The sequence below is a fragment of the Chanos chanos genome, chromosome 2, assembly GCF_902362185.1.
Source record: "Chanos chanos chromosome 2, fChaCha1.1, whole genome shotgun sequence".
Lineage (NCBI taxonomy): Eukaryota > Metazoa > Chordata > Actinopteri > Gonorynchiformes > Chanidae > Chanos > Chanos chanos.
The window spans coordinates 22108286-22122844 of NC_044496.1; the positions used below are offsets into that span (position 1 = coordinate 22108286).

A 14559-nucleotide genomic window follows, 5' to 3' on the forward strand; every position below is an offset into this window, starting at 1 on the left:
TGTCTTTGATACTGCCTAACTACAATTAAAAATACAGTGGGTAAAACAATACGATTTAACCTTTTGAATTTTCAATCATACGAAATTAAATGTTAAGTATTATAATGTAATTATTTTTAACATTTGTTTAGATTTTTTGGACAGTCTACTTTGAAAGGAAAACTGAGTCACGCTAAACGTCCTTAGGCACTCAATCTGTGCCTCCCTTTGTCGCTGTAGAACAAGATGGCTCCCGTTTTGGAGAAGAAGCTACTGGGCGCAGCCGGGACAGGCGACACTATGGAAAATAACAACGAGGATGAAGAAGGACAAAACCTTTGGTACGCTTACATGCTTGAGCGACAAATGTTCAGTTGACTTTCGCAGAGATATGCTCATCCGCCAAGTTGATATGTGCTTTGTCACTGTCGGGTGCCTCCGTTCAAACGCCGGCCCGGGCTGTGCCTTCAAAACAGCACAGAATAGTAGTTAGCCGGCTAGTCAGAAACTGTCAGTAACTGTTGCCGAGGATACGGTGCAGTTGGATAAAAAGTTCGTTACCATTAAATGTATCAGTGGATAGTTCAAAGTAGTTATGAATGGCTCAAACGCAAGACAGTTAACATCAGCTCTGAGTGGTAGCAAGCGCCTTTGCTGTAGAAAGTTGTTTTACGTTCTCCGTGCTAACGTTATATGGCTAATTTGCTGCACTTTAGCATTCGCTGGTGACAGTTGAGGAGTAAGCCTGAGCTTTGTTAGAAATTAGATGCAGCTTGTCAACAGAGAGCTTTTCGTGGGTTTCTGTCTTATGCTGAATGTTCTGCACTAGTAAGACCGGAGTGCATGGCTGCAAAGTTTAACAGTCAATCTAACAGTTCACCAGCAGTCCGCGTCAAAGCGGTTGTTGGCCCCGTACAGTTAACCGGCGTCTGTAAAGTGTCAATTTTACACACCCTGGTTCACACACAAACGTTTATAGACGACTAGCCTGCTGATTTGTTGACAAGTGGATCTTGGTTTCGTTTCATTAAACTAGGTCGCGTGAAGAGACAAATGACCATGTAGTAAACGATTGTTATTTATAGTAAGCCACCTGGTGGATTACTTGTTGGATCATGTGAAAAGTAAATCGATGCCAATCTATAATTAATTTGACCATGTAATGCCTCTAGGTCTTCAATTCTCAGCGAAGTTTCCACACGGTCAAGCTCCAAACTGCCTTCTGGGAAAAATATATTGGTCTTCGGTAAGTGATAAGAGATTCCTGATCATTACAATAAACTTATCATTGAAACTGTCATATTGAAAACGCACTTGAGTTAAGGTTGCTCAATAAGGATGTGAGCTGACATAAGGAAACAAAAACATGAACCCCAGGTTCCTATATTGAATATATTGTTCTTAAATTGGATATTTTAAAGCATTTGGACTGTAAGACTGTAGTCAGAGAAGAACCAGTCTTTATTTATCTCTGTAACCTGCAGTTCCTCAGTCTCTCAAGAGAGAATGCATTGTGATTATAATCATGTATAGGTAACTGCCATAATATAAGAAAAATGTAAATGTTTTAAGTCAGGCCATTTGGAGTGCTGGGAAAAGCTTGACTCAGCTTTGGCATTGATTTTGCAACTGTCTGGAACTCTGTTGAGGGGATGAGACACTATCCTACCACAAGAAATTTCGTGATGTGGTGTTTAGTTGATGATAGTGGAAAAGTGTCCCTCATGCACCATTTCAGAACCTCCTGGAAGAATTCAGTTGTATTGAGATCTGGTGGTTTAGCTTGCCATTGCATATGGTGTACATAGTTTTTATGCTTATTAAAGCTCTCTTTGACTACTTATGCTCTGTGGATGGGTGATTTTGTCATGCTGGAAGAGATGGGAGATAATCAGATGCAGATAGTCACTTAGAATGGTTTTATATTTATTGATGTTTTCCAAGGGGTTGAGTTGACCTCAACCATCCCAGGAAAATACAGTTCATATTATGACAGAGCAGTCACAGCCCCCACCTCGGGAAAATAAGCAGTTGGGCCAATAGGTTTCTTTTTGTGTGTGTCGCACATGGACCTGTTTGCTTGTTGAGAACAGGGTGAAGGATGGTTTGGGTCCACGTACTTTTTGCTGCAGCTCAGAACTGTATTGTTTTTAATTTTGCACCACTTGGCTCTCAACAGTAATTGTTGCAAGGGGGAAGGTGGGGGGCACAGGACCCTGACTACAGTGTCCCTCTTTAGGAAGTTCAACAGTCTGACCTTAACGGCTTGCTCACACTCTAGATTGATATTTACAGTTGGCTGATTTTGTTTTGCCTTGCATCTAGAACTAGTGTACAGACATTATACTGAAGCCTTGTGCCTGTTCAACTGCAGACAACACTTGTTAATGTCTCTTCAGAGTTCCATGTCACTGCAAGCATGTTGAGCAGTTTTTGTCACCTAAGCTTCTGCTGAACATACCCCAACTTCGGTGGGGGTACCAGACACTACATCTGTGCAGAAACACCTGCTCTCAGAAGCTGTTGTGTGCCTCTTTTACTTAGGCTTTTCCTTCATTTTGGCGATTACCTGTATTTCACATTTATTTAGATCTTGAATTTTTTTTGTTTTAACTTAAAACGAAAGCTTTTGTCTCTTCATCGTTTCATGTCACTTAGTTTTCAAAATATTCTCAAGGACCCATTCATAAGACGTGGGCTAACTGTTTTTGTCACTTGTTGTCCACACACAATGAGAAAGGTCATTTGCACATAACTTTCAGGAGAGGATGGGTCAGGGAAGACAACGATTATGGCGAAGCTGCAAGGAGCAGAGCACAACAAAAAAGGAAGAGGACTGGAGTATCTGTACCTGAATGTCCATGATGAAGACAGAGATGGTGAGTGAGTGCAGATTCAAAAGAAACGATAGGATTCAGCACATATGTCAAAAAACGTATGAGATTAGGGATTAAAGTACACGAAAGGCTTTACCAGTTTTACAGTTGTGCTGATTTGTAGTGCGTTCAAAACAAACCATTAGCATAACAGTGTCTGTAACCTTCTTCCAGATCAGACACGCTGTAATGTGTGGATCCTTGATGGAGACCTGTATCACAAAGGCCTGCTGAAGTTCGCCGTGTCGGCTGAGACGCTGAAGGACAGTCTGGCCGTTTTTGTTGTGGACATGTCACGGCCATGGGCCATTATGGAGTCGCTGCAGAAGTGGACCAGCGTTTTGCGTGACCACGTGGACAAACTGAAGATCCCGCCAGAGGAGATGAGGGAGCTAGAGCAGAAGAGTGAGTGTTGAGTCAACTTCAGTCCTTATCTTAGCTATTTCATGGTCAAAGGCTACATTCAGGAATTACCACAAAAAGTATGAGGATGTGCATGTCCACAGCTCCATAGCCTCCATATTGCACATTTCACACCCAAAGATCAAAACAGACCCAATATCACTCATACCTGTTCTTCTGAATTTGCTTCTGGGTGAATTGAAACTGTGGATTGTAGTAAGACTTTGACTTGGTCTCAGCTTGTTACTAAATGGTAAAGCATCAGAATAGGAGATGCACAGTTAGTTTTCCGAGTGATCGACGGTTCCTGGTGGCTCAGTTTTTATTTTCCATGTTTGTGTAATTACCTTGGAGGCAAATATGTATTATATAATGTCAGGGACTTTCCTGTATCCCTGTGAAGAAGTTTAAACTGATTTATTACAAAATTTCACATATACCTGAAAATGCTATCTGTCACATACAAAAGTCTCAAGTGGATATGTTGCTCATTCTGTGCAGCCTTTGATTACGTTATGAAAAATGTAACCTGATTATGATCTGTGAGTCAACATGTGTTGTGACTCTACAACTGTGCAAAATCTTACATTTCCACTGAAGCTATCTTGACTCTCAACTTATTATTATGTCCTTCAATCACTACATTCATCATCTTTTACATAACCGCTCCATCAAAGTACATAGAAATATTCTATTTTGTGATAATTAAAAAACAAAACAAAAAAGAACCCCACTGATTTCTAAATAGAGCTCATTTAAAAGTTGTGGAGATATGAAGCTAACAGAAGCTGTGTAAAATGTGTAAATAAACCAAAGGTTCATCATCGTAGTGACTGGCAGCATCGTAAGCATGTAGAATATTGTGTTAAATTTGGTCAAACCATCCTAATTTGCATTCTGTCCCGTGTGTTTGGAGGTTCTGCAGTCTTGCTCTGATACGTGGTGTAGTGAGAGAGAGCATAGAGTGCTGTGTTCATGAGCAGCTCTTTTGTCCTCTGAATTTGCATGGTCTTGAATATCAGGCAGAGGTGTCTGTGGAATAGGCAGTTTTGTAAAGGCTGTTTACATTCTTTAGAGTCTCTAATCTCCCAGCTGTAGGACTGCTATTTATTACCAAAGCTTTTGTCTGAATATCATGGAAGATGAGTTATATTTTGTAACACGGTTTAGTTGTTGATTTCATTCATTGGATTTGAATGATGTGCATGAATTCAGTGGCAGACGAGTAGTTTTCAGGGGAGTGCAGCCATGCTGTGGTGAAGTGGCCATTTCTGAACATGTCAAACAGAAGCGAATGTGTGAAGCAGAAAGGGGAAGTAGCCTGGAACTGACATTTATGTTTTGTCTGAAATTTGAAACTCACGGATTATGTAATTCAGACAGACTATGCTTCATTAAACTTGCTTGACTGGATATAAGCAGACTTTCAAAAAAATCTGTATGTGAGGGTATATTAAATTCTTGTTTTGTTTGGCCCCCTCTTATGTTCTAAGTTAAAAAAAAAAAAGTACACCTGAACATTAATTGACAGAAATAATTATGCTGTTTGAATACGTGAAATCTCCAAATGATAATACTGCATATCGCCACAGCCATTGCAAGTATCAGTAAAACCAATCACAAGCATCATTTGAACCGTTCAGTGGATATGTCCTTGAATTTACTACTATTGTATGGGTCATGTAGAATAGCTGAATGCTAAGGAAGGCTGGCTTACACCTAGTCATTCTATTTGTTCCATGGCTGCATTGCCCAAGACACCAAAACATAGCTTCCAGCATTCCAGAAATGTCCAAAGTATCTCTTCTTTTCTTTTTTTTCCTTTTTGCCACAGCTGTGTTGGTTAGTTTTCAGGCTTTTCTTTTCTTTTTTGTATGTGACACAGACAAACACCTGTGTATTACTTGCTTTAGGTTGCATTGGATTAACACTTTATCTGACAAAGATGAATGCACTGTGGAGGGTGAAGAAAGTGTAACTAAATTGTCAAGCAACTCCTGATATAAAATAAAATGGCTGTCCACAAACAAGGCTACCATGCTAAATTGGAATTTTTATGGCCTGGCAAAGCACAGCTAGACAGCTTTTGACTACTCTTGCAGGAGTATATCAGGAGGAGATGATGTCATCATTAGACTCTGCCCAGCACTGGGAGTAGGCGAGACAGAGCGAGAGAGAGCGAGGGAGAGGGAGGGAGTGGCGCAGGCATGTGTCCAGACTCTCTTGCAGGGCGTTGCATCATGAGTTTCTGACGCGCGAGTCAAAACACTGGGAAGGATGTGGAGTAGGACACTCTAGAGGAGTAGAAATAGGACAACATGACAGAGCAACTCTCCTTAGGATACAAGGCCCCAGTCCCATGGACTGTCCCTCAGTGCACCAACACTGATTTGTATTTCTAATGCAGTTACTGATAGAGAGCTCATTGTTTTATTTATCTCTGTCTCTGTCATCAAAACTTTGTTGAGTGTATAGACTACATTTCCTTAGTGGAGACTTTCACATTTTTGTTGAAATGTCTTTCAGTTTGTGAGTGTTTTGTCTGTATTCCCTTTGTTCTCAAAGAGTCTTAAGAAATGTTAAATGCTTCATGTGTGAAACTACTCAGTGGACACATGTTTACTAGCCCCACCCTTGTTTGAATAGCATGTAAGTTAGGCAGAGTTAAACAAAGGAAAATTATACCTGCTATTATCCGTTAATTTGAGTACTGAGGTGTCTGAGTTCAGAACACTTAACTTTGTATCAGAGAGGATTTTGATTATAGTTGCTGCAAAATTATACCTAAGTGTCTAAACTGACCAATATCTTGAAAACATGAGATCTTTGGAAGAAGTTATGTAAAAAATGTTCAGTATGCGTGTTAGTCTGAGACTGTTATGAAAACAGCAGCAGTAAGAAGAAGCACTAGAATTGAGGGTATTATTAAAAAGGTCTGAAGACCCACAGCCATGTGATAGACCACTGTTTTTGTACGCACAAATGGATCTGTCCTTGGGCGATATCAACCACAGCTCCACAGAGCATTGTCTTCCTCTCAGCCTCCAGGACACTGCTGCTGTGTTTAAACGAGTAAAAAAGTACCTTCAGATGAATCCTGACTGTTTTACTCGGTCTGTTACTCAAAAGATTCTCTGAGTCAGGAAGGACTGCATTCTTTCCCTTTTTCTTTCTTTCTTTTTTTTTTTTTTTTTGTCTGCATAAAAAAATGATATGCTGCAAGATATGGTTACCAAGCGAAATGTCGATCCTATTTACGGTACTGAGAGGATGTACTTTGTAACCCATATAGGCTGGTTATGTAAACTCTGTTTCCACTGTGATGACTGTTGTGATATTTTTGTCTTCAGTTTTACTTCAGTGATACATTTTAGTGTGAGTACCCATTTGCCATTCATCCACTGACACATACGACTGAAACCAGACCTGAAGCAGGTTGCGAGCAGGTTTGTGGTCTGTCTTCATTATATGCAGAGCCCATGTTGCATTTCATAGCATTGTTTCACAGAGTGCACAGGGCCGCACAGCCTTCCAAATAACCACCAATTAGAGTCACCATGTGTTCCATAAAACACAGAATCGTCTAGTAAAGGGAATGTATTTGGCTCTGTTGTTGTGGAAATGGCTCCTTATTTTATTGATAGGGTGGGAACCCGCGCACTGATTAACTCGATAATCATAGTCCAATGTTTCAAGGACCTGTTGGACATGGTTAATCTGCACAGTAAGTGCAGGTACTTGGTCCGTGACGCACAGATCTTTGTTCTTCTGGATGATTTATTTAAGATTGTCCTTAAACCAGGCATTGAAAAATGATGACTTGTACAACAGTCTTTGCTCCATGACAACAAATACTTAAACCAGTTAGTGGCCATGACATCGTCATTAGCCACACTCGGGGTATTCACAATGAAATAGTTCCAGGTATAATACTTCAGGGATTTAGCAAGACCAAGAAAAGCCATGGTTGGTTCCAGGAAGCTCTAGACAGAAAAGGGAGTGGAAATAAGTCCATGTGATTGTGGAAAAATGATATCAGTGTCCTCGCTTCATTAGCCTCTCTTTCTTCTAGCCTGTTGTGCTAGTTCTTTGCCTGTGCTTATTGTGCAGACTCAGGTGGAGTTGTAGTGTATGGGGGGAGGTGAAGTGCAGTGGCTTTCTGGGTCATCTATAACTGCATTCCTTATGTTCCTGAGGAAGTGTTTCCTTCCAGCCCCCACAGAGAGCCTCATGGATTCGCTCACAGTCAGCCATGCCACAGCTTTGCATTTTGGGTACACATTACTTCTTCATACCTCTTCATGCCACTTCTGTTAACAGATGGATCACTGTTTGTGGTTATATCTGGGACTCGCTGTTTGCCAGCAGGCTTACAGTTTTGGGTAGCTTTGGATGGACCTATTGACACAGCAGGATGAGTCAGCCCTTGTCTGAGGATTTGATCCGTGCGTGAGACATAGTGTGGTGTTTGTCAGCTCTGTGACCAGCCTTTCAGAGGAAAGTCAGTGTTCAATCTGGAGTTGCTGTCTGTTCTTATCTCTTAAGCCCTTACCCAGACCTCTGTGGCTAATCAAACTTGGATGTGACAGTAGTTATGAGTGTTTTTAGCAGCCTGCCTCTTTAGGCCCCAGACATTTTCTTTAAGGGTACTCCTTGGTACTTTGTCTTAACTTATGTAATTTTTTTGGAATGTTCAGCAGGATTAATATGTTTAGCTGTGATTTGAAGCATGTTCCTTTATTAAGTCTTCTGGTCTACTATTTGATCAGGCCATACACTGGGTGTGAATCGGGCTCATGCTTGGTTTGTGCAAATAGTTTTCCAGTGGAGATCTGTGTAAATTTGAACATTCAATGTGAAGTCAGAACTTATCATCAAAGGCAACTGCCTTATCATCTAAGGCAATTACTCACATTTAAATGAATGTGGACGCAGAATTCTGTTTTCTCCATTTCAGACAGGTGGAAGTGATTACTCCTCCCTCACTTTTTTATCTTTCTGTCATCTGTAGTGGTGAAAGCCTTCCAGGAGTATGTGGAACCAGAGGACACCACAACAGCCTCTCCCCAGAGACGAGCACCCCCAGTTGGGGGAGAAGATGAGGGTGTGCTTCTCCCCTTAGGAGAAAATGTCCTAACACACAACCTTGGCATTCCAGTGCTTGTAGTTTGTACAAAGGTAAGAACACTGCTTGGGCCAGTGACGCTTTCAACACTACTACATGAATCACTTCTGATGCCAACACATCACAGACATATGATACTTGAATTATTTACCATGTGTGTCACAATTTTTGAGATACAGATTTAAGAGCATGTTTGTCCATGGTTTAGTAGCGCTGTGAGCTAAACTAGTTCTCTGCACTGGAAAGTTTCATTACGGTTCCTTCTTGTCTTGTGTTATTCGGTGTCTTGTCTTCACCCAGTGGCAATGTTCTCATCTGATGAATGCCTGTCTTTATAGAGGCTCCTTAGCCGGCAGGGATAGGGCTGCAGACTCACCATCTCTCCCTCACATGCTCTGTGGAATGAGAACGTGCTCAATGCTTTGCTTCTTTCCTTTCTAGCTTTGAAGTGAAGTTTACTTCTTTTGGGGTTATTCCTTTTTGTTTTCACCTCTGGAACCTCAATGTTTTGTTCAATCACTGGTAATTTGTTAATTTTTCTAATCTAAAAAGAACATTATTCTACCTGATTTTCGCACCTAGATGTTAAAGAACTTGAGTTTAGAGCTTTAGAACATCAGCAGTCCATGAATGGATTGGATTGAGCTAACATCTTTAAACTGAAAACACCACACCACAAATCAATTAATAAAGGGGCTACAGTGTCCAGTCTAAACTAGTGTTACAGCTGAATAAATGGCAAAGTTCATAAGGAGACAGTTTGCAAGACTGAAATCACCAGTGGTTAAAACAAAAATGAATAGACTTGTGCTCTTTAGATAATCATACTGCAGTGTCATTTTGTTGTTTCAGTTCTGTAATTTGACATTAAAATGAATGGCAGCAGATGGAATGCATGTCCTTCAGTTCAGTTACTGTTGGGGCCTGTCTATAGTTTGGGCCTTGGCAACTAAGTATACCTCACAGAACTGCGGTTGTTCACAGAACACTCTGTGGATGTGTTGAATGTGAGAATTGGTTGTGGTTCTCAATTTAACCTCACTCTGAAGGTCCCTAGCACTGTGAAATAAGTGTTTTGCCTGCTGGGAGTCTTCTGCCAATGTTTATATTTTATGGCAGACCTGCTGCATATTTGAGCAGGCCTTTCTGACATCTGCTGCTCCTGCATTAATCGTGCAGACATTGGTTGCCTTTCCCTGAGTCATGCTCAGCTATAGCTGTATGACCAGTCAAGTGATGTTTTTACATGGATCGGGCCCCCATAGCCTTCTGAAATGGAGGGTAGGAATCTGGACAAAATACTTGTCTGCCTTTTTCTCTTAACCTCTCCATGTATGTAACTTGTGTTTTCTTCCTTTTTATCTCTCACTTTAAGGGTCCATCTCTTTGCTTCCCTCTTTTTTTCAGTGTGACGCGGTCAGCGTCTTGGAGAAGGAACATGACTACAGAGAGGAGCATTTTGACTTCATACAGTCCCACATTCGACGATTTTGCTTACAGTGTATCCTTTCTGCCTTACCTCCGTACATCTCTTGCACACTCAAAACCTTTTTCCCTTGCGTAGATGTATTCGCAAACACATCGCTAGCACCTGTCAATCCTTAATCTTATCCTACAGATGGTGCTGCTTTGATTTACACCTCTGTCAAAGAGGAGAAGAACCTGGACCTCCTCTACAAATACACTGTGCACAAACTATATGACTTCCAGTTCACCACATCTGCCTTAGTGGTGGAGAAGGATGCCGTGTTCATGTAGGTGCCTTTTACCTTTAGTCCTCCAATGCACTCTCCACTTCTAAATGATATCACTAAAGGAGTCACTTCAGTGAGGTTTTGAACGTTCTTACCATGTTGTAAGTGTAAGGTAATTAAAGTTGAAGGAGCTGACTGAAATGTCAGTGCTTGCTCTTGGCTACTGCCTAATAACATAAACTTTGGGTTTGCCAATTCTGAACACTTCTGCCACAAACATAGTGTAAATTTACATTGTTTCTGGTGGATCGTTGGGAGCTTTAAGACAACTTTCTGTTACACAATCGGCACATACTTTACCTGGTGACTCCTGTTCCCTGTAAACCTCTGTAGTCCATCTGGATGGGACAATGAAAAGAAAATAGCCATTTTGCATGAAAACTTCACAACGGTGAGAGCTGAGGATCCTTTTGAGGACTTCATCGTGAAGCCCCCTGTACGAAAGGTGAGAACTGGAACTCGAGTGATTTTTTTCGTTAAAGCCATAATGAGGGGATGAAGACAGTGTTAAGCTTAGAGTCTTGTTGTCTAATTTTCCTGGTCTTTTTGCTTCTCTCATTTGTCAAGTTGGTACATGATAAAGAGATAAACGCAGAAGACGAGCAGGTCTTCCTCATGAAGCAGCAGGTAAATATCCATGTGACTTACTAACGTAAAGTACTTTTAAGTAGCTGACTAGCATTTCTGCCGCGTTGTTTTGTGCAGAACTTGGTCTAACACAGCTGTATGTCCACATTTTTAGTGCTGCTGAAAATGATCATGGACAGACACTATATCAGAGTTGTAGGCTCTGTTCTGTCCCTGAATGTCAGACCCTTGATGTCTGTAGATATATTGATACCAAAGCTATTGCATACTTTATGTTTATGATTGAACAAATTAGTGACTTTTTGCTCTTATTCGTTCATTCAATCAGGAACCACTTTTCAATAAACTGATGTGAATCATTTTTATGCAGTATAAGTTTCTGTGATAGCTGTAAACTGTTTTAAGTTTGTCAGTTCATTTCAGCTTCTCTTTCTCTACCTCTTTCAGTCCTTGTTGGCCAAGCAGCCAGCCACACCAACAAGAGGAACAGTAAGTGAGACAACTGACTCAAAAAACACTGCCCTAAAACCTGTCATTTTGCTAATGCTTTAAGAAGTCGGTAGCAGCAGTGAGGTTTTTAGTGACTGTTTGAGATCAGCTAAAAAAAACCCAGCATAGCAGTATTAGGTTTCATGTGTGAAACCAACCACTGTTTGGTGAAAAAAGAGAGTTTGGCCAATTGCCTGACCCTTCTGCTTGTTCTGGCATGTCTGTGTGCTGGGTAGGAGTCTCCTGCACGGACCGCATCTGGTTCCCCACGGCCAACAGGCCGGACTGGCCCCACCAACGTGGCTAGTGTCTCACCCATGACTGCAGTGAAGAAACCAGACCCCAACATGAAGGGTGAGTCCTCTCAGCTAATCTTTCATCCCTCCTCCTCTTTTCAACCCTGAAGTGTAGACAAACTCTTATTCTCTTCAATAGTGTGTACTGTGTAATGATTAACACTTGAGAGGATGGAGTGTGCAGCCATGCAGGATCACTGTTCTGCACAAATCTGGTTGTAATATGAGCTCGCTCTCTCGCTCTGTTGCTCTCGCTCTCTCTTTTTTATAAACATTGCCCTCCTCAGGAGGCTTTTGGAAGTATTCCGGATTCCTGCATGCCTATGTTGGCCTCGCCTGAGCAAAAATATTGACATTTTCTCCATCATTAAACTCAGTTGGAGAGGGCCACATACAAGTGGGATCTGATACACTTTAATTAAATCAAGTTTCATTATGAAGCGGAACCCCCCGCCACTGAGCGGAGAAAGAAGGGGGAATACTTGAGTCAGAATTTGCTGTCTTTATGAAGAAGTGAACTATTTTCCTGTACCAGGTTCAGCAAATACCTTGAATCTTAAGTGAAAATTGGAGCACACAAGACAAGTGGATCAGAATCCTTAAGTCCATGATAATAATAGATTGAAAGTGGTCAAATAACTCTTAAAATGAGTCATCTTTTCAAAAACAGAATGGTAGTATTATTACACTCTTAACCCAAATAGTAATTTTATTGAGATTACTTTGGAATTAACGTAGTCTTCCTTTTGTGTGTTTCAGGAGCAGCAGCGAACGAGGGAGTGCTGGCAAACTTCTTCAACAGCCTATTGAGTAAAAAGACTGGCTCTCCAGGCAGCCCAGGCACGGGGGCAGGAGGAGGAGCAGCAGTACAAAGTGCCGCCAAGAAAACAGGTAAAGCCATCATATCCCGTTTTTATCTCCAGCAAGGTCTTTCCAAATGCTCTGCAGTTGTCTTTGGACAGTGCTGTTGTCTGGAGGTTTACCTGTAGAGCCAACAGGAGGAACTCCCACAGCTCAGAGGAGTGGGTGAAAAGCCTATCCTAGTAACTATTCTGTGGCTGGTGATATGTCATATTTAATTAATGTCTCTGCCCTTAACAAACATAACGCATGTTTCATGTCACTACACGTCCATTTTTATCCTGTGGTGTATGGCATTTGTTACTCCTCCACTTCAGTTTAATATATTAACCAACCAAACTCGTCTTCTCACAGAAATATCAGATGCCATAACCCAGACATCTAAGTGGCATTGCTGTGAGAAGCTAGATGAAGTGCACGCAAGCATTCTCTTTCTGTTCCAGATTTCTTGAGTAGTTTTGCATGTGTGCAATCACAGGCTTTTGCTATGACGAGCATGCCAGCATGGGACCACATCCGCAGCTCCACATTTCGGCTTCCCATAATTCTGTGTTATTTTTATATATATATATATATATATATATATATATATATATATATATATACACATATACATGTGACCCCACAGAGGCTACAGAAGATTACTCTCTATTTTGTGTTTTTTTTTTTTTTAAATTTTGTTTTCCCAAGGGCAGAAGCCGGTTTTGACTGACGTCCAGGCGGAGTTGGACCGAATGACTCGCAAACCCGACTCCATGGTAACGGCCAACAACACCCCAGCAACGGAGAACGAGGCGTGAGCGCACTAACAGCATTGTCCGCTTAAAACACTCTGGAAGTCAAACACACTTATAAACATAAAGCAAACTATCTATGACCAAATTCGCCCCCCGTGTATGTACATCAACAAACACGCCTCGGCATGGCAGAATGTGTTAATATCAGAGATTTTGGCTCTGGTGTGGGGGAAGAAGAGGGTGATATTTGGAGAAAAAGGTTTTGAGTGCTTATCTGTCTTTTTTCCCCCCCCCCTCATTTTGAACTCTTTTTTTTTTTTAGTTGTTATTTTTTTCGTGAGGCATGGCAGGTTAAGTGATGCGTGCACACTCGTTGGGAGACGGCCAAATCCCCTAGTGTTTGAGGCCTCCTTTAACTAGGGGAACCATTTTACCCTCCCGTATCCTCCCCAGCAGGCGCTGAAACACGCTCCTGCTTCCTCTTCTGCTGATCTCATGAAAGGATTGCAGTGGCTTCAGGAGTTGCGATCAAAAAGCAAAAACGAAAAACACCCACAAAAAATGAAAGCCTTCATTTATTCATTCATAAATGAAACCATAAATGAAACATACTCGCAACAGTATGTATATGTAAAAAAAAAAAAAAAAATCAAAAACAAACAAAAAAAGTAGATATGATGCCTTTGTATTTATATAAAAAGTTGAGCTTTTTCTTCAATTTTATCCGTGAACCGTTAAGCTTCTTTACTTAACATGTTTAATTCCACTGATGTCATGACACTAATGACAAAATACCTATTGGCTAATATCATTATAAGAATGGCAGAGCCACTTAATTTACCCTTCTGTCAGTTCTGTAAATATGAGCAAAATGTTTTTTTTTTTGTTTTTTTTTTGCGATACAAGCTTTGGTTTGATTTTGTATAAAATGCAGTTATTTTGACAAATTATGAAGAAATATTTCAGATGAAACTTTTCACATGAAAAGTAAGTTAGGATTGGCAGGATTAAGATTGAGCAGTGGGAAGTTGTTTTTTTTGAGGCTACAGATTTGTTTGGAGGAGAGGTACAGGGCAGCATCTTTCCTACATTTACTCCCAAGTGCCTGGCACAGTATACTGTGTGTGTCATAGTGGAGATGCTAATCTCTAAATGAGGAATTGCACTGTAGCACCAACAGTCAAAGGTTTTTTTCTGTCCTGCTCTGTTTCCAAGTAATTTATTTTGTTGGTTTTTTTTCCTTTTGGTTGTTGTTAAACAAATCTGTGGTTTTTACTTATTTCTTATTGCAGGTGAAATATGATGCTTACTTCCATGGCCTAGATAAAATTGTTCCAGTCAGCTATAGAGAGCATGCCTTTCTTTTTTTTTATAAACGTTTAAATAGCATCTGAAATTATTTTTAGTGACCTATTAGGTAGATGCTTTCATACATTTAAAATACCTGTGTCC

The 14559-nt window shown here is 40.8% G+C and overlaps 1 protein-coding gene across 3 annotated transcripts; it reads left to right on the plus strand.

Annotated features, from left to right (window-relative positions):
- The first annotated feature begins 225 nt into the window (after positions 1-225).
- dync1li2 (dynein, cytoplasmic 1, light intermediate chain 2) lies at positions 226-13433 on the plus strand. Of its 3 annotated transcripts, none has more exons than XM_030765765.1 (13): positions 226-320; positions 1152-1225; positions 2742-2858; positions 3030-3260; positions 8269-8435; positions 9790-9883; positions 10001-10136; positions 10470-10581; positions 10704-10763; positions 11172-11213; positions 11450-11567; positions 12269-12400; positions 13061-13433. In XM_030765765.1, the coding sequence occupies exons 1-13, from the start codon at positions 226-228 to the stop codon at positions 13168-13170; spliced, it is 1488 nt and encodes a 495-aa protein (XP_030621625.1). In that variant the 3' UTR covers positions 13171-13433. The 3 variants fall into 3 exon arrangements, with proteins under 3 accessions (XP_030621625.1, XP_030621626.1, XP_030621627.1); XM_030765766.1 differs by having other exon boundaries at positions 241-320; positions 13066-13167; XM_030765767.1 differs by lacking the exon at positions 2742-2858 and having other exon boundaries at positions 241-320.
- The last annotated feature ends 1126 nt before the right edge of the window (positions 13434-14559 follow it).